Below are 20,075 nucleotides of genomic sequence, written 5' to 3' on the forward strand. Positions count from 1 at the left end.
GGGTTTGGCAGTGCTCCCCATTACACTTGCTGATTTGTTGTACGCAGGCAACAGTTTCCTAGAAAACATTCTCCTGAAGGAGGACCTTTCTTCTTTGCATGTCTTGCTTTGGAGCAATGAAAGGAATGCTATAACAACAAATTCCTATGAGAGAGGTCACATGGGAAGAAACCATCTCCCAAGATAATCAATGCCTCCTTTACGTAGCTTTTAATCACATGGGGTTGCTTATTGGTATTCAGAAACATCATTTTGGTTGTATTTACCCTTAGAACAAATAGGGATTTTTGAACAAATAGTCTTTAAGATGTGTAATTGTGGATCTTAATGTTTTGGGGTTATTGTTTTGTTTTTAAAAGCTGAAGAGCAGTCTAATAAGCGAAGGCAAATGCAAGAAGCTGAGGATGTCTATCAGACCGGAATGAAAATCCTTAATGAAAGCAGTAAAAAGGCTCAGAAGAAAGAGTAAGTCTACCCTCTCCATTCCCAGATGAGAATGACTACACAGCTGATCAGTCTGACTTAACTAAGAACCAACCTAAATGAGATTTCCTGAGACTTCCCCCATTTTATGGAACTTAGCATCATGTTAGGCAGTGATGGTACTGAAAATTGTGATTTGAGGGCATTTAGAAAGAAAACTTGTTTGCTTTCCCCTAACTACACAAAAAAACTATGCATTTCTGAAGTGGGTGTCTTCAAAACAGAGTTTAATGCAAGGTGGTGCTGCAGTTTTCTAGCCACAATCTAAATGTGGAAACCGTGTTGAAAGAAACTAAGAATGTGATAAGAGGTAATTGACATGCCCCTTTTCATGTTTCTTATGGTCTTTTTCTCATTCTGTTTCAAAGGTGAATGATCAGGAAAGATAAGCGTTTCTTACCCTGCTCTGTTTTTGTTCTTGCTTTCTGATGGTCTCAGCAGAAAAATAGCATTAAACCTATTCTCAATAAATAATGTAATTAGCATTGTGTGAGAGAAAAGGGTAATGCATGTCGAAGAAATCAAAGCAAAGAGTAGAAAGAAATGATTGTTCTATTCAATCTGGTCTTTTTACTTTCTACTCTGTAATATAACCAATTGTTGGTGAAATAGTTGTCAGTTTACTACAATTAATAGTAGCTAACTTTGAACCTTCTGGTAGTCATGTTGATAACTTCATCAGCAAGTGGTGACTTCAGGGTAGTGATTATTCTGTAAGCATTATTACCATGTAAATTCCATGGTCAAGATAAGGAGGCATATTCCTACTTTATGTATCAGGAAGCTGAATGACAGCTAGAGGCTGTCTATCACACCTTGGCTAATATAAAAAGGAACCAGCCTCTGTTACAGTCTAGCTAGTATTTTTTAGAAAAAATACTATAAAATAGTCTATGAATTTTTGAAAGTCTTAGCTCTCTTGAACACATTGCATTTTCTTAGAAGATCAAATCATGTGAGGAACCAAGTGTGCTTCAGCTTGTACCTAAAGAAAGTGAAGAGGAAGAAAAACAAGTCTCATAATAGAAAGCAAGAGAAATAAAGAAAAATATTGGCATATTACCAAAGGCCTGTGACAAATCAAACTGAAGCATGTTATATATTGTGTTTGAGGTCACAGTTTTTGAAATTGCTGTGAAATTATTTTCTAAGTTCTGAGGTTGAAATAGAAACAAGAGTTTCCAGAGAACTTTCTCATACTTAACATGATGGTTTCATCACAAAACTAATTACATATGCAGTTGTCTTGGACCAAATGTTTAGTATTTTCACCTGAATGACTTTGTACTAAGAGACTCCATAGTCTTTCAGGCTTCTTTTAAATGGCTGTGTTCTGTGAAGGTGTAATAGGTAGTCCTACTAAATATCTAATACAGGACTTAAAACTGCTGCTACAAAAATGCGAGTATTTGACCTTAAATTTTAATGTACTTTGCAGGAGAGGAAATACATATTGCTTTGCATGTGGAATAAAGTGAACATTAAAATCTGGTTTGTCTATTAACTAAATCATATGAGCTGTTCTATGGTATAGACAATTCACAGCTGGAACAAATGACTGTAGATGCATTTGTAGAAAACAGGCTTAAAAAAAAAAACACCCACCCCCACCCCAAATCTTTTTAGGTTTATGAATGAAACCTGTTGGTCTGCTTCAAGGTGATTCAAATTCTTTTCCTTTAAGAGCATATCAGTATCTTCTGAAAGCAGCTGACATGAATCATACAAAAGCAATGGAGAAAGTCTCTTATGCTTTGTTGTTTGGAGATTATCTGAAGCAGAACATACAGTCATCGAAAGAATTATTTGAAAAACTAACAGAAGAAGGTTCTCCCAAAGGACAAATGGTATGTATGTCCTTAAATTCTACAGAAGTTTCTTGGATTTATAAATTGGCTTATAGATTGTACTTGTTTTAAATTGGTTATATAGATTGTTCTTCCATCTAGATCAGATGAGAATGATGAACAGCACCTGTTCCCTGGTTAAAAAAGATAAAAGGATACTGCTTTTTAAGTTGTCTGAAAACCAGATGTTTTACATCAAGTTTGGAGTTTATTCAGGAAATACTTTTTTATTACTAGTGCTTGCCTAAGTATTTCTTAATCCTGACTACACATTGGCTTTACCTCTGTAAATTTCATTGGTTCCTTTGGTTCAAAGATTGTTCCCCAAATGCTGCTAGCCTTACAGAGGGTGCAAGAGCAAATTACAAAAGCTGTGTAAAGGAACAGCTTCTGTTTGTATGGTTATGAAGTAAATATTTTTGGAAGTACAAGGTAAACGAATGGAAACAGGTTCTCTATTTTAGTTTTAAAAAGTAGTATTAAACTATCAGTAATAGTGTTATTGTGGTCTCTGCTTAGTTTTTTATTATATGACTGACTAGACTTGAGGTTTAAATCAAACCAAGTGGATACAGGTGAATCTAGCCTACAAATCTGCTCTGAAACTGTCAATTTTTTTTGTGGTTTGTGTGGGATTTCAGATACTGTAGCTTTTCATCTGCAGTTTTATGGCAGGTGGTAGGAGATGTTTATAATCTAGGAAGTAATAAACTCTAAGACTCTTGGAAGCCGTTTAGTGGAACAGAACTCCCTTTGTATGTATGCCTTTGAATGTCAGGGAATTGTTTATGTGGACTTGTTCATAGGTAATGTTGTAAAATATGGCTATTGTCAATTTGTGTCAGTATCTGCATAAACTTATTTACTACTTGAATTTGTTTTTGAAGTGTCAGTTTCTTTAGGAGTTACTTAGTTTCAGTTCTTAGACTTTCAAGTCTCCTGCTATTACATGTTTGATGTTGGAGCAACAATTTACAGTAGAAAGGAGTGTTGTTTCTAGACTTGATCTTAATAAAACCTTGAGTTTTATTGTTCTAGAATTCAGTACAGTCTGCATGAGATGTTTTTTCTGTGCTTTCAGAATTGCCTAGAATAGTCTTAGTGCATTGTGCAATATGAACACCTTCCTATGCACTGTATCTGCTGTGCCACTAGTTTGAGTCACACAGCTGTAACAGGTGTTAGAGAGAGAGCAGTACTTATGTAAATTCTAAGAATAAAAATAACTTTAGCCAAGCAGCTCTTGTTATTCTAACTGCTTATTCTTATAGTCATAAAATGCATCTAATCCATGTCAGAACAGATGCAAAAATACTAAATTCATAGGATCTTTCAGACAGTGAATCAAATAAAACTCTTCTCTAGAAGTTCATGGTTAGTGTTTCTTCTCACTGGTGTATGAGAGACAAGGTGCATACTTAACTCATACTCAAGGTGTCTTTAAACTGGGGTGCTCTTACTGTTCAGTATCTCTGGATCTACAGCAGGCATGTAGGGAAGTAGCAGTTCCTTGTATTTGGTACACTAAACTGAAATGTGGTGAGATACGTTTATGGTAGTGTTCTAGGTAAATAGTAACTTAGTAACCCTATATTCAGAAATAGGAAGGGAAGGGCCTTGGTACAGGAAACACCTAAGTGCAGATAGAGCTTGGCATGTGCTCTGCAGCTTTGAATTCTATTTCTTTATTCTTATGTATGCCAGGAATAGCTAATCCTGTAGTTTTCAAAGAATGTGCTGACTAATGTTATTTTTATTTCTAGGCTCTTGGTTTTCTGTATGCATCTGGTCTAGGAGTCAATTCTAGTCAAGCTAAGGTAAAATAGCATATGCTGAAGGTTTTTGTTATCTTGGGAGGCAGATGTTAAGTAACCAGTGATTTGTGTTTGTTTATCAAGGCCCTGGTCTATTACACCTTCGGAGCTTTAGGAGGAAATCTGATAGCCCATATGATCTTGGTAAGTAAGATTTCCCAGTTAATTTCTTGTATGTGTAAAGTCATTATTCTTTCCCCTTTTTAAACTCTTAAAAGTATTTATTTAAAAATTAGGTTGTGCATCCATTAAGTGGGCAATAATATATTCCACATTGTTTCTTCTTAATTTAAGGAAAAGTCTGCTCATTATAAGCTGTATACCACCATGGATTTAAATGGACTGAGTTTATATCCTGTTTATATCCTTTTTGACTTAAAGCAGAAGTGTCCACTGCTTTAATTTCTGTAGGCTGAAAACCTTTAATTTTTGTAGCTTAAAACTGAAAGATTTACAGACAATGCTGGTTTAGTCAGTGTGGTATTTAAGATGATGCAATGTGTATGAGTAGAAAGGCATTCTTTTAAGTTTTCATCATAAGTTTCAGCCTGTTTTTCTCTCAGCAATATCTGAGTTTTATTGCATATACTTTAACCTTTAATGGTATCGGTCAGCTGATTTTAATGCATGTAGAATGGCCTTCATTTTGTCTGTTGTCCTATTAAAACTTGCTCAAGTAACGTGGATTTTTTTGTAACCTGGCAAGTAGTGTGTTGTCAAATAAGTCCCATACTTTTCATATTTTCTTTCTAGGGTTACCGGTACTGGGCTGGGATAGGAGTCCTTCAAAGCTGTGAATCTGCTCTCACTCACTACCGACTTGTAGCTAATCATGGTAAAAACTTTTTACTAGTCTAATATTTTTGAATGATACAGAAATGCCTAGAAGGTCTCCTTGTGTCAACATTAGAACTGCGAAAATAGTATTCCTGCTACTGAGTTAATTGTTTGGGTCTGAATTGTATGCCTTTTAATCTCTATTTATAGAAATACACTTAATGAATGCTAAAGTAATTTATATTCTTTCTGAAAAAGTTTGAAGCTCTGTAGAAACTAAAGTTTTTCTTTTGTTTATTGTTTTGTTTGGTTGTTTTTACAAAGTTGTGGTATAATATTTGTATTGAACAAAGCTGCCTGGAAATTTTACGAATCTGTTTTCCAGTTGCTAGTGACATTTCATTGACTGGTGGCACAGTGGTTCAGCGAATTCGCTTAGCAGATGAAGTAGAAAATCCAGGAATGGCAAGTGGAATGCTGGAAGAAGACTTGATTCAGTATTACCAGTTTTTAGCAGAGAAAGGAGATGTACAAGCACAGGTACAACTAAGGTTATTTGATGGTTTGCAGAGGCTTGGGTAGTTGCAGGAATAGCTTTATGAAATACAGAAAGATACTGGAGCTTTAGCTTTCAGTTACTTAGCACTCGGGTTGATTTACATTTCCAGATGAGTTTTTATGAGAATCACAGAACTGGAGGGGTTAGAAGGGGCCTCAAAAGATCATCAGGTCCAACCCCCCTTAAGAAGGCTTATTTTAATATGTTTAAGGTGCAACTTCGGGAGAAAATGTAATTCTTTGTGGAAAATAAATCCAAAATATTACCACTTCTGTATCTTAGAAAAGGTGTTGGTGTTCACTAGATAGAAACCAGTCAGACTAGGTAAGAGTTTCAGATGTTGTGGAGGACGACGCCTTGATCAAGAGAACTGGCACTGCCAGCAGACCTAAATTTCTCTTTTCTTTGCATGATTTCTGCATGCTGCAAGCTAGAACTCTTAATGCAGAAGGACTAGAGGGCGCTAATAACAGGCAAATTGTCATGATTTAGCTTAGGCAGATGTGACTTGAGAATTAGGTAGAAGTTAAATAAACAGTCTTTATTTTGCATCTAGGACTATCACATAACTTTAAGATAAATTTCCACTTTGTCAGAGTAATATGGGGAAAAAACTAGGACGGTACTCTGTAGCTATTGAAGCAGATCTATGACTTCAGACTTACTGTAAACTTTATTTTTAGGTTGGTCTTGGACAATTGCACTTGCATGGAGGAAGAGGAGTAGAGCAAAATCATCAGGTAGCTTTTCTGTATGTCTGATGTGTGTGGGGGGAATGTAGCAAAGACCACAATGAAGCAGAAGCATTTAAGATATATCATAAGGTAGTTAACATAATCCATACATCAAAAATTAATCTTTGTGATTAGTACATTGAGCAGATTTTCTTACACAGTTAAAGACTAATGCTTTTATAAAGGAGGAATTAAAAAAAGACCTGCTTTTCATTAAGTGGTATGCGAAACTGGCTGAGCTTTTGCATGTGTAGTAGGATTGTCATGATGCACACATGTTAGTGATGATTTCTAGCTCCTGACTTGTAAGAACAGTGTACTTCAGTAGCCAAAACAAAACTTTAAATGCTAAAGATACTAAATCTGCTTAGAAAATAAAACTTCTGCTGATGTAAGCTAACCTTAGCTTCTACTTAGAGAAGTTAAAATAATTAACCTCTTTAAATATGTACTGGAAAATGGAGATCTGAGGATTACTGCCAACCAGGAATGATTTAACAGCCATCACCTTTAAAATACCTTAAAATGGCTGCTCTCTACAGGTTCAGAGATAAGTGATCAGAATGAGTACATGCAAGGTCTGTGTAAAACTGGAACAGGAACTTCTAGATATCCTGTTTTCTAAACAGAATTTGGAGGTACAATAAGGAAGTAAGATTCACCTGTGTAGCTTGTAAGTAGTAGCAGTTTTGTTTTTATTTTTCTCACTTTTTTCTCATCTGCCTTTTGGAATACACTGAGAGGAATTGCTGTTCAATATTCAGACTATATAAAGTGGGGAGCTGCATTACTTATATTGAGTTAGCTGGGACTGATGAGCGTTTTTGTATCCCAGCCTGATAACTTGACAAGCCGTCTACTCATGCTGTATTTGCAAGAAGATACTCAAATCATATGTCAAGATTGCTAAAATACTACTTTTCCTTTCTATAGCGAGCATTTGAGTACTTCAATCAAGCAGCTAATGCTGGTAACTCACATGCCATGGCCTTTCTGGGAAAGGTAAGATGTAAGCACTCTCAAAAGTAAGCAAATTGATCATGTTTCAATAGAAAAAGATATTTCCTATTTACTAATCTCTGGTAGAGAGATCAGAACGGGTTGTCAGCTACCTTCACCCTGTGAAGAGTCAAATCTTTATTACTCTACTTTAGTATGTGCTAAGGTTAGGCTGCAATATGTAGCAGTGCCAGCTTATCTCTTCGAGGCTGTCACTGCAGTAAAGGACACAAAATTCATGTGCTTGGAGCATGAAAAAAATGTAGTATGCTGGTCAAGGCACTTAACATGAAAAATTGTGGTTTCCTGCTTTCTGGACTTCTAGGATAAGGGTCTGGCAACAATTTTCTTTGACGAATAGTATTTTAAATGTTAATACAGTTTGGCTTCCAATGATCTCAGGATTTTTTGCCTGATTTGTGTTCTTTACTCCACAGTGGTACAAATCAGAAGTGAAGGATATTACCACTCAAATTTTTTAATTTTCTGGGCAATTAATTCTCCATTGGAAGCTAATCCCTCTGAATCTCAAGTTTACAGCATAGGGACATGTCTTCTGCTTTGGTGCAATTTATTTATTTTGTAAAATAGTAGCTAGAATTGTCTAATGCTACAATGCTTTATCTCTACAGTGAATTGACTTACTTGGGTGTTCATCAATAATGCCTTTTTCCTTCAGATGTACTCAGAAGGAAGTGATGTTGTACCTCAGAGCAATGAAACAGCACTTCAGTATTTCAAGAAAGCTGCTGATATGGTATGATTATCTGTTAGCTAGAAATACAACAAATGCGCTATAAGATTTGATTAACAGTACAAATGCTTCTTTGTGCACTTCAATGTGCATACCTGCACTTCTATCCCAGATTAGTTTGTAACTAAATCTTCCCCTTCAAAGGTTCTGTAGGCTGCTTCCAGTTTTGGTCATGGATCTCTTCACTTGCTTATTTCCTACATTTATTAAGGGTTTCTGATGTGCCACATTGCCTGTCCTGAAGAAATACAATGGTACATACTTCTGCAGGGGTGCTAGTCAATAATACAGCCCACAGGGCAGCCACCTGTCTGCCCTAACAGATTCTTAAATTAGTTGTTTCTGGAGTTTCTGTAGCATCCAGAACACTGCAAACTTGAAAAAAATAAAGATAAGTTATTAATGCCCCAACTTTCTGTGAGTAAGTGTTCTACATCACATGCAACACTTTGAAAGTACACAGACTATCATAACTAGCATTGAAAGCTTTCTTCCCCATAGTAATCACCTGTGTGGTCACTAAATAAAAAATACTGAAGATGCTATTTTCTCCTTTAATAACCATTGCTTAATAGATTGGCTTTGCATTTTTGCTCTTCTCTCCAGCACTATTAGTATTATTGTTGTTAATAAGGTAGCAATTGGAATATATAGCTGTAGATTTTGACTTTCTTTTCAGGAGTATTTTCCTGTTTCAGGGTAATCCAGTTGGGCAGAGTGGATTAGGAATGGCTTACTTGTATGGAAGAGGTGTTCCAGTGGTAAGCTTTTGATGGTCATCTTTCTAATTCTAGCTGATTGTGCAACTTGTAGACAAGCTTTTCCTCTGGAGGAAAATACTGTAGAAGACTTATGAACTATTTTGTACTGCAAACTTCATGAAGAAATCTAGTAAATCACTCTGGAGTTAACAGCTATTAAAAGCTGAGTTTCTTCTAACAAGTTTGAAAATATTGCTGAAGCTGTTAGAAAAGCAGAGCAAAGTAAATCTTTAGCTGAAGTTTTATACTTTCACAAGAAAAATTAAAGCTATCAGGTCTTAACTGCTCCAATTTTGTCTCTTGTGAGAGTGGAGGAACACTTTGGAAAAGCAACATGACAAATGAACTAATTAAAAGTTTCAATGTGAAGGGTTTTTATCAGATGCTTTATAATTAGCTATATAAACAGATACTCAAACAGTTGAATTAACAAAAGTTGAGGAAAGGAGTCAATGGCTTTAAAAACAGAGCAAGACATTGGTTTTGCTTATTAAAACTATTTGTTGTATTTGTTGTAATTCTGTATGTGAATGCTAGCTTTCAGAGTAGCCAGTAGTGATTACAGAATGGTTGAGGTTGGCAGGGACCTCTGAAGTCATCTGGTCCAGCCTCCACTCAAACAGGTGCACCCAGAGCAGGTTGCCTGGGACCATGTCTAGGCAGCTTTTGAGTATCTCCAAGGAGGCAGACTCCACAGTCTCTGAGCAACCTGTTCAATTTTTCAGAGTACGTCTAGCATGTCTTCTATTTATTATTATGATATAGGTCTATAGATATTTCATTTTGCACATAGACATATGTTCTTTCTTTACTTAAATTGTGCTGTATTGCAAAGCTCTAATGACTGGACCCAATCTTCCTGCAGAACTATGAGCTAGCACTGAAGTATTTCCAGAAGGCTGCAGAACAGGGATGGGTTGATGGACAACTTCAACTAGGTTCCATGTATTACAGTAAGTGGCATCAAAATGATGATTTGCCAAGTATAAACAACTGCCTTTTCAGTAACTGTTCGCTAGGTGGCATTAGAAGTACGGACATACTGCATGCGGAGTTGTTACTGCACAGCATTTATATTTTATTCTATCTGCTTTTTTCCTAACATTTTGATAACACCTTTCTGTAATACTTCTTTTGAGAGCAAATGTATACTATATTTTATATAACCTTGCTTGTTATGAGAAATAGCGTTGACTCAATCTTTTTTTTAGATGGTATTGGAGTCAAGAGAGACTATAAACAAGCTTTGAAATATTTTAATTTGGCCTCCCAGGGTGGCCATATTCTGGCTTTTTATAATCTGGCTCAGATGCATGCTACTGGCACTGGAGTGATGCGATCCTGTCATACTGCTGTTGAGGTAAGGTCATCCATTTATAAAAGTCAAATGTTAACTTGCAAATGGTTGGATATGACCATGTCAACTTACATAGGAAATCTGTCTTAGTTAAAATCCATTGATGACTGCAGAGCCAAGGCTGTAATAAGGAAAAGTGATATATTATTGACAACCTTTGTATCTCATGAGAAAAATCTTTAATCTTTCTTGTTCTGGAATGGTGAGTTGGTAATAGTTTTCTTAGCTTTAAAAAAAACAGAAGGATGTAGTACAAAGCAAACGTAAGTTTTTTTTATTAGTACTGAATTCTTCATATAGATGTGATTTCAAGTGTTACATTTAAGCTGAGAAATAGAAAGCTGTTAGAAAGCTCATTAATCATAACTTTGAGTAAGCATCTGAATCTTGGCATGTTTGCTTAGTAACTGATACCTTAAAGTAAGTTTGTCTTAGGTAATGTTTGTGTATTGAGCTTTTTCTGTGAAATGCAAATACTGGGAACAGGTGTTCAAATGTTAAGGCTTACCTCCTACAAAAAAGAAGGCTTATGTCAAGGCTTACCTCCTTTTTTACTTCATGCCGAAAAAAAAATCTTAATTTCTGAAGTTCCTGACAACCTGATTTTTTTTCCTCTGCAGTTGTTTAAGAACGTTTGTGAACGGGGACGCTGGTCTGAAAGACTTATGACTGCCTACAACAGCTATAAAGATGGTGATTCAAATTCTGCTGTTGTTCAGTATCTTCTTTTGGCGGAACAAGGCTATGAAGTTGCACAAAGCAATGCTGCTTTCATACTTGATCAGAGTAAGAACTTAAATTTGTACTGAAATGTTTTTTTAGAGTTGGCCTGTAGTAGTCCATTTAGTAGAACTTCAGAATGCTTGAAGGTGTATTTAAGTAGCTCTTGGTCAGTTTGTGCTTCAGTGAGACTTCTATCCCCTTTCCTGCTCTTCACACTGGAAAATTGCCAGTCTTTTTTTCACCTCTATATCTTCCTGGCCTAAAAGTTAGAATACATTTAAATTGTGACTTCTGGGATTTAAAAATAGGGTTGTAAGGGAATGTTTTAGAAATTTGTATAGTGCTGAAAATTCTGGTCTCCAGAGTTCCGAAACACAGGCCTAACATCTTTGTTTTTAAATCTATAATGTAGCACTAGCTTTAGTTTTTACCTTTGGCCTTTGCTATGCATACAAGGTTCAGTTTCCTTTGTTCTTTATCTTGTAATGGCTTTTCTAAATGCTCAATTTTTTTCAGCTTTTGAACTTGTTCTACACTTGAAGCAGTGATGAAGAGAGTTGATTGGTTCTGTTAATTTGAAATTGAAGTTCTTAGTAATTTCAGACAGGCTGAATCTTGTTTGGGCAATAGTACATTTCAGTTCTTAATTCATTTTAGCCTGCTTAATATAAGTAGGGGGTGTCTTGCAAGTGCATACTGAGTTCCCACTTAACTATTAATTTCTTTTCTAGAAGAAGCTAGCATAGTCGGAGAAAATGAAACGTATCCTCGAGCTTTGCTTCACTGGAATAGAGCGGCTTCTCAAGGTAAGTCTGTACCACACAATTCCAATTTGCTTATTTTTAGAAGAGCTACTGATGTCTGATTCTGTTTTTATAAAATGGGGAAGGAAGGAAAAGCTTATCTATTTCTGTTCAGCATTAGTTACATGAGCCTAGTTGCTGTTTTTTTCCACTGGTATTATTGCAATATGCTTGCAGTCACAAGCCATTCTGAGATCCTGAAGAGTAAAAAGAACAAAACAAATATAGTTTGTTTCTCTTGTCATTCTCTGTTATTATAGAGCAGTATTATGAGGAACAGATTTACTGACTTCTCTAAAAAAAAAAAAAAATCCACTTTGAACAATAGATACAAGTTACCATTGAAAATTTTGGTACTTGTCATCATCAGTAAGAATTGCAATTTCTTATTCAAAGCAAGCAAAGCCCAGTGATCAAAAATGTAGCCTTGTTATCCAACCAGGCAGAGTTTAAACTGATGCTTGTGATCTTATTGTTTAAAAAAAAAAAAACAAAAAAAAAAACTTGAAGGTTATGCGTATCAGTGCAAGTTCTCTAACTTTTCTCCAGCTTTTTACTGAAGAGGGTATAATGCAATTGGAGCATGAGATTTGTCTGAAAATCTGTAGACCTACAGTGTTGGCTTTTACTAGAAAATTAGAAATTGAGGAAATAGTATAGTTAAAAATCAATTACCAAATGCTGATCAGATACTTCAGTTTTCAAGTTTTTATTGTCTCTTTTAAAAACAAATCTGTAGCCCTTAATGATCATATAACAAGTTTTTCCTTATAAGTGACTATGAATGTCAGTATATAGCTTTTCAACTGATACCACTAAATTGTAATAGAAATGTTGGTAGGATTACTGGGAGAAGTACTTTCCTGAAAATAAGAGTCAGTTGGATTTGGATTATTTAAAGTCAAATATTCCTTTAAAAAAAGATAAAAATTTGTGAGGGAGCGATAAACTTTGTGCAAACTGTAGAAATGAATAACAAGAGCCTATAGTGTGTCTTCATATGAAACTAAGAGGCTTTCTTTGCCGGGAGGACTTTTTGCCTAGCTATTTTCTGTTGTTTATAGGATATACAGTTGCAAGAATTAAACTTGGAGATTACCATTTTTATGGGTTTGGTACCGATGTTGATTATGAAACCGCATTTATTCACTATCGACTAGCATCGGAGCAACAGCACAGTGCCCAAGCCATGTTTAATCTGGGCTACATGCATGAGAAGGGATTGGGCATCAAGCAGGTGAGTATTACATAGCCACTTCTCAGTACATTCTCCAGTAGCTATATAACTGGCAGTTTGAGGCATGTTTCTTGATGTAGCAGATGTCTACTGCTCAAGTTTGTTCCTTCACTGGGAGCCTGTGGATGGTTCATATATAGATTTTTAGCATGAACAGTGCCTAATGAACTGTGGACTTTCACTGTTGAAGAAAGAGTTGGATACTTTAATACTACAGGGAAACCTCTACCTACATCCATGTCATTAAGATTGCAAACAGTCCAAAGTTAAGGAGAACAGTCCAATAGTGTGGCCTGCATGGCTTCAATTCAGGTCACTGTTCTTTTGAGTAAATCCTGAGTAAATATGGTATTTCTTTGAAACAGCTTTTGCTTTATTCACTATTTACTTACTGAATAAATAGTCTGTCTTACAGACTGTTACACTTCCTATATGTAGATGGTTTTCATACTATGTCAAAGCCAAATGTTAAGCCCCTTCACAAATTTCAAACACTCACTTTTTTCATAGATTTAATGTTGGCCGAGTCAGAATGAAAATTGTATGCTGCTAAAAAGAAGTTAATTTTCTTAAATTGACTTTCTCATAGTACTCTCTAAAATTTGGGATGATATTTCAGTGGCTTGTGCATTAAATCTTGGACTCATGCAGTTTTCTCATGTGTCAAGTGAGAGTGAGGAATACATATAAACAGAACAAATTGCTTTCTAATTAAAAATGAAAATAAGCCATGACTAGGATCATCTCCTACATTGATACTAGCATATTACAAAGGAGATAAGGAAATTCTTTTAAATAGTTACAGAACAAGCAGACTTTCAGGCTCAAGGAGTACTCAAAAGTTGTCCTATTGAACTAAAAATATTAAAATGTGATTTAGTATAGCTCATACACATACTGATTTTCACACTTGTTTCCATGTATGTCATAAAACTAAGCTTTGATGTATTAATGAGCAGAAAATGATTAAGGTATTCCACAATCAGGATTAAATTAATATGTGGCATGGAGATTTCTCTTGAATTTCCAACTTTGCACACTTCCAGAAGTAAGCCTTACACAGGCCTATTCTTCCCACCAGTGTGAATGAACATAAGCAATTTGTATTCAAATATCTTAACTTTACACTGTATGTATCTGAAGCAGAGCCAAAAATCTCAGGGAAAGTTGAACTACATGTATCCTCTGTTTTTGATACAGTCACCTTCTTGTTCCAGTTTCCCCAGCAGAGAGCACTATTTTAGGCAAGTGGCTATTGGTGCTCATGCTTTTGGCACACTGCCATCATTGATGTGAGTTAGGTCAGTTTAGGATAAAAGTAAAATCTAATTTGGGAATACGTGCAGAAATGGTTGGAAGCTGCAGGCATACTGTGGTATAACTAGGAGGAATTGGTCACTATGCTCTCCTACCTGACTTCAGTTTTCTTAGTCTTTTCATGGTTGATGTGGCATTTCAGAGTATACTTGAGTATACACTTTAAAATGACAGTGTTTCCTTCTAGAAATATCTCTAGATCTTACGGCAACTTTGAGTTCTTCAGAACTGAGTTTTGTATTTTCTTAACTGTAGGATATTCATCTTGCAAAACGATTTTATGACATGGCAGCTGAAGCAAGCCCAGATGCTCAGGTTCCAGTCTTCCTAGCACTTTGCAAGCTTGGAGTGATTTATTCTGTGCAGTATGTTCGAGAAATTAATGTAAGTACTATAGAATTAAAGGGAGGAAAAAATGTGTTTGGAACTCAATCTTTTAAAAATAGAGCTCTTATTTGAGTAGAAATCTCATGTGAGCCATCTGAAAACTGGATAGTTTTTTTGGTGTTACTTATTAAATTTACTGAAGTCATGATTCTTCTTGTTTACACAATTACAAGAAACTAAAATGTGCTCAGCCAGTGCTCTTCAGTGCTACTCTTCCACTGAAGAGAATTTCTCAAACCTGTTTGACAGCTCCTATCCATGAGTATCTGCCATCAAAGTTGAGCTAATTATTGTAATATCTGCTTAAGAAACAAATTTTTGTAGCCTTAATTCTTAATTTTATATTCAGTTGCATCAATCCCACTTGAGTCCTGTTTGAATCCTGTGCGAATCCTTTTTCCTGTTGGAAAAGTTGCTCTGCACAATAGCTAAACTAAGATAAATTTCTTCTTAATGATGGCACTGGAAAATCCATTACATGGAATTTTGGTGACATTTCTGCATATAATGTCATAAATATTTGTTCTATCTTACTGCCTTTTGGATTACTTGATAAATTCAAATGGTAGGAAAGTTATTGCCATTTAGTTCAGGCAATTCAGCTACATTTGACAAAATTTAAGTCTAAGATAGTTGGCAGTGGACAACCAAAACATTCTAAATGGATTGAGGCAATGTTTATGTAGTGTTCACAGAAGCTACTACCCAGATTACTGATATTACTTTGAGATGATGTGGACTTCTTTTCTTCAGATAAGGGAGGTATTCTCACATATTGATATGGACCAGCTGCTGGGGCCAGAGTGGGACCTTTACCTTATGACCATCATCACCTTACTTCTGGGAACAATTATAGCTTACAGACAAAGGCAACATCAGGCAATTCCCAGACCAGCAGGACTGCGGCCAGCTGTGCCTCAACAAGAACCACCACCAGAGCATCAACCACCACAATAGCAACAAGAGCCTCAGTGAAAGAACTGGATTTTTCCACAAAGAACAATTTTCATTGTGATTTAGGACTTTGGATCAATGGTCCTTCCCACAAAAGAGGCACAAAGAAGTTTATAAAGGAAAAAGTCTGAAAGCTGCTTAGAATGATGCCTTTTTTCAGGGATAAGAATTATTTTGAAACTGATTTGAATGTTATTTCAGTGCCAATGGAATAACACTATGGCTTTTTCATGGAAACACAGAAGTGTGCTACTACAAAAATGTTGCCTGCTGTATCTAGTTCCTCTTTCTTCAAAGTCCTTTTCATCTTGTAGAGAGAGAAGGTTAGCATTGGAAGTTGTTTGCCTGCCTGATAGCAGCTGCCCTATAAAAACAAAAATAATAGTAATGATTTTATGGCCAATATCAGTCCAAGAAGCTGAACTTTATTCCAAGTCTAAAAAGGCTAGAGCTGTATGAACTTACATTTTGATCTGCATCCCAAGCATTTCTGCAATCTTTACTTCATTTATTTCTTACACTTTGGTCTTCTATGCTGTCCTGGATGGTTTAATGTGGATTATTTATAAAGTCTGTAAAACTAAGCTAGCAAACATGTCACTCTGTATTTGTGCTTTTTTGTTTTGAGTATTACCTGTATAGTAGGCAGTTGTCAAGGATCTATAGCCCAGGAGGTGGGCTGGCACAGATTGAGTCTGTGATGGTAATTTGTTGAAAGCTATTCACGCAGTGCCCAGATCTTGCATCCTTCTAAAATTCTTTTGGAGACTGTAATTTGCAGTCCTTAGTGACATAAGGACAAGTTGGTAATGTTCCTAAATAATTTAACTTCTCTCTTGCAGAGAGACTCAGTCTAGATTGCAGAAAGCACAAGTATTAGTGGACACTGAAGAAATGACAGAGCCAGAAAACTGAGTTAGCCTACTCATTTTTTAGTAGTGGGAGTCTTGTATTTAGTTTTCAATGATCCTGCATGTTCTCTGCATTGCAAGGTGGTCTTGCAGCTGAAATGTATGTGGTATCTTACATGTACATCTGTTTAATGTATCTGCAGAGAAGGGGCCCCAGAGATGCATACTTGACAGAAGGGCATGGACTTAAACTAGTGATGCTACTCCAAAGTTTGGTTGATAAAAATCGTATGTTAGATCACAGCAGTGCTCTGGCTATGGCCTACCTCTCTTGTACCTGGCATACATGAGAAAGTCACATCTGAATGGCTGTGTCATCTGAGGATCCCTTGTAACAAAATCCAAAGATAAAGACAGATAATGGTTTATGGCCTCTTGATCCCACCAGGTCAGTGCAAAGGCTTTCTAGTGAGTATAAAGAATAAGACCTGTGGAATGATGTTTTTAGACTGCAAGGAGAGTTTTGAGTTGGTGACAATTTTTCATTGAACTACAATTTCAGGGGTTGAGGGTGGGAAGCAGTGAGGGAATAGCTTAGGTGTAACAAATACAGATGTTTCTGCTCTTATTTGGCAAAGGCAGTTAAATATTTGTTTGTACTAGCATTAAACCCTCTGAATATGCTGTCTTAAAGCAGAAAAATACAAATGATGAGGTTGTACCTTTTTGTCAAAGTCTGCTGCATTTAAATGGTTAAGAGCTTCCTTTCATGCATTATTTTCCTCCAGTGGATTGGCAGCAACCTGTCAATATGCTGTAGAGTTCAGACTTGATCTGTTCTTATATTTAATACATTTGTAAGGCAACCATTGCATTAATATATCTGTAGCTTGAGGGAGAGGATAAGAAATCCACTCTTCTGTAAACTGAAGTGTCATGGATGATTTAGTATTAAAATATAGGTAGAGCTTTTCAGTGCTTCAAAATGCCTTTGCTGGTTATATGGAGACAAATCTTTCATTAAAGTTTGGAGGGTTGCAGCAAGTGATAGAGGAATGTCTTGTTTCAGTCTTGATCATCATTATGAGATGCAACAGTATTGAATCTTAAGGTAGTGTCTAAAATGTACAGCAACTCCCCAGCTGCATTTCTAAGATATCTGACTTCTGAGCACTTCCTCTGAAGTATTTTTTTGCCTCTGTCACTTAATAGCTCTTTTTAGCTCAGCATGAATAAATTAAAGATTATATGGAAAATGTTTTTCAGTTAACTACCACTAGTTCATTGGTCTCTTAGGATGTTTAACAATTTTGTTACTGCTTTAGTAAAATTGTTTTTGTTTAATCTATGAGAACTAAATTCTAAAAGCTCTATTTGAATCATTACTGCCATGTGACAGTCTTACAGCTCACTTTTCACTGAACTGATGCATTTTTACATCTAAGAAACCAACAGAAGAGCGTGGCTGAAGATCAGTGAGTTATTTCATTTTAAAGAACTGCTTTTCGCAGAAGCAATAAGGAAGTCTTTCTGCTTTTTTCCCCACTTCCATCAAATTGCTATCACTAACTTTTTTCAGATGACATTTGTATGAATGAAGTGGTAGTAAAAAGGTATTTACCATGAGTAATAAGTCAACTCAGGGATTAAAAAAATTAATATACTTTCTAAATTGGTTGTTAGACAACATCAGTTCAGTTTCTGTGACAATCCCTTGCTACTCTGTTCTGAAACTTGCATTCTGAGGGAAGTGTGTTTAACTCTTACTAGCAATGTTTCTTGTTGTGTACTTGGCTTATCAAACTTTTTTTCCCTTAAGGAACTGGGTTGCTCAGTTGATTGCAGTGAAGTGCTCTTCCCTTTTGGTAGCACACAGATTGTCTTATAGCTTATACGCAGAATTATTTTAGAAGAGAAACTTGATTTTAAGAGAAGCCTTTCTAGGTATGTGATTGTTCTTTAAATGGAAAAACTGTTCTTTCTAGTAACATAGGCCAGAGCCTATTTGACCTTCCCAGACACCTGCTCTCTTCTCCCTGCAGGGGAGGATGCAGAGCAGTAACAGTTGTCAGTAGGAGTTCTATATACAAGAACATGTGGAAAGGTATGATGGGAAAACATTGTTCTGCATCTCACATTATTAATCAAACACATCAGCTGTTCCTGCAGTTTGAAAGTAACATTGAAATGTTGAGAAAACAAGATTCTAGTTCTTCCCTTTACCTCCTGCCCCAGAGCTTAGCCTATTGAAATAGTTTTCCTTGCTTTATATGCCCATCATAGGACATAGGACAATGTAATGGCAGTTAAGGCCTTTGATACAAATATCACGATGAGACTTTATGAAACACAACTTCGTTCACTTTTTAGTCATCTTCCATGACTTTGGTCATCTTCTCTTATTGAACTTTAAAGTGGGGGAAAAGAAATGTTCTTTGAGAAGAACATTAAATTTTGGGTTGTGAAAGGACTTCTAAGACTATGCATTATCTAGTTTCCACCTGTTATATACTAGTTTTGACCTATAAGGATTATATTACAGGGGTTTACAGTCAGCTTTGGAAGTTGTTTCCTTTTTAGATAGGCAACAACAAACAAATTCTATTTTTGTTTCAGAGAATATTAAACTAAGATAACTTAGTTTGGTTTAAGAACTACTGCAAGTGCATATGGCAAATAGGGTTCCCCCCAAAAAATAGTCCCTTTGTTTTTATCAGCTGCAGTTCTTTAAAGGGTCTTGTAGGACTTTTGTAAATTTATTTTGTATTTAAAATCAGTATAAAGGCTGGTCAAATGTAATATAATTGTGTAAACAAATTCTGTTAATAGAAAGATGTACAGATTCATTTTGTACTGTATCTTTAATCTTGTGAAATAAAGCTACCACCTGTGTGGTTACCCTGTGTTCACAGTGGTTTTGGTAATGGAGGACATCAACTGTTAATCATATGTATGGATGTTTGTCACTACTAAATGCCTCACTTCCCATAAGGATGCTCACATTTCACATTTCTTTCACTTTTTATTCCTCTTAAAAATACATGCATACACATATAATTTAAGAGGTTTAGAAAGGGGGGTGAAAATTATGCATTGTATTTTCATCTCTGCTAGAGACTTGCCCTCTGTGTGACACTTTGTAGTGTATACAACATCTGTACCGTCTGTAGCAGACAGAACTGCTGTGTGACTCAAGACTAATACCTTTAGCATTACTATTGCATTGTCCATACTAATATGTGGATAACACAGTGACTAGAAGCAGATACTGAGGAAGGGAGCCTGACAGGTTCGCTTCCATTTCAGCCCTCTTTGCATGTACTTGTCCCTTCAGGCTCCGTCCATTGAGGAGCCTTTCAACACCTGTTGAGACTGTCCTGCAACAAAACAGGCTTATTTGGCTTGCCTTCCTGTAGCTCAAGCTTAGTGACAGGTTTCCAGGATTGCCTGTGGCTTAAGACATGGTTGCTGATGTGCTCAGGTGAGGTGGGGACAGATGTAGACAGCTTATTTTACTTGACTACCTCAAAAGCACTTTTCATGGAAGCTATGGAATGGATTTGGTTAGGTTTGCAGGTTGATAAGCAAGTCCATGCTGCCTACAAGCTTTCTGTGGTGGGAAAACTCAAGGACTGTAGTCTTTTAATACAAGAAAGTCAGAAGACTAAGTGATGTCTTCCAAAAGCTCAGCTGTGATGGAATACCACCTATCCAGGTA

At 36.1% G+C, this 20,075-nt stretch overlaps 1 protein-coding gene across 1 annotated transcript in view; it reads left to right on the forward strand.

The window, feature by feature from the left end:
* Window positions 1-19,266, forward strand: part of SEL1L (SEL1L adaptor subunit of SYVN1 ubiquitin ligase) — a 30,386-nt gene extending 11,120 nt beyond the window's left edge. The window contains exons 5-21 of the mRNA XM_084287704.1: window positions 360-465; window positions 2,168-2,330; window positions 4,094-4,147; window positions 4,229-4,288; window positions 4,898-4,979; window positions 5,307-5,461; window positions 6,164-6,220; window positions 7,148-7,216; window positions 7,893-7,970; window positions 8,666-8,728; window positions 9,594-9,681; window positions 9,940-10,088; window positions 10,706-10,871; window positions 11,540-11,614; window positions 12,676-12,848; window positions 14,421-14,549; window positions 15,306-19,266. Of these exons, the coding sequence (XP_084143830.1) occupies window positions 360-465; window positions 2,168-2,330; window positions 4,094-4,147; window positions 4,229-4,288; window positions 4,898-4,979; window positions 5,307-5,461; window positions 6,164-6,220; window positions 7,148-7,216; window positions 7,893-7,970; window positions 8,666-8,728; window positions 9,594-9,681; window positions 9,940-10,088; window positions 10,706-10,871; window positions 11,540-11,614; window positions 12,676-12,848; window positions 14,421-14,549; window positions 15,306-15,509 (1,871 nt within the window). The 3' untranslated portion in view covers window positions 15,510-19,266. The remainder of the gene's footprint in view (window positions 1-359; window positions 466-2,167; window positions 2,331-4,093; window positions 4,148-4,228; window positions 4,289-4,897; window positions 4,980-5,306; window positions 5,462-6,163; window positions 6,221-7,147; window positions 7,217-7,892; window positions 7,971-8,665; window positions 8,729-9,593; window positions 9,682-9,939; window positions 10,089-10,705; window positions 10,872-11,539; window positions 11,615-12,675; window positions 12,849-14,420; window positions 14,550-15,305) is intronic.
* Window positions 19,267-20,075: the final 809 nt, after the last annotated feature.

Source organism: Netta rufina (genome assembly GCF_964035555.1).
Source record: "Netta rufina genome assembly, chromosome: 5".
Taxonomy (NCBI): domain Eukaryota; kingdom Metazoa; phylum Chordata; class Aves; order Anseriformes; family Anatidae; genus Netta; species Netta rufina.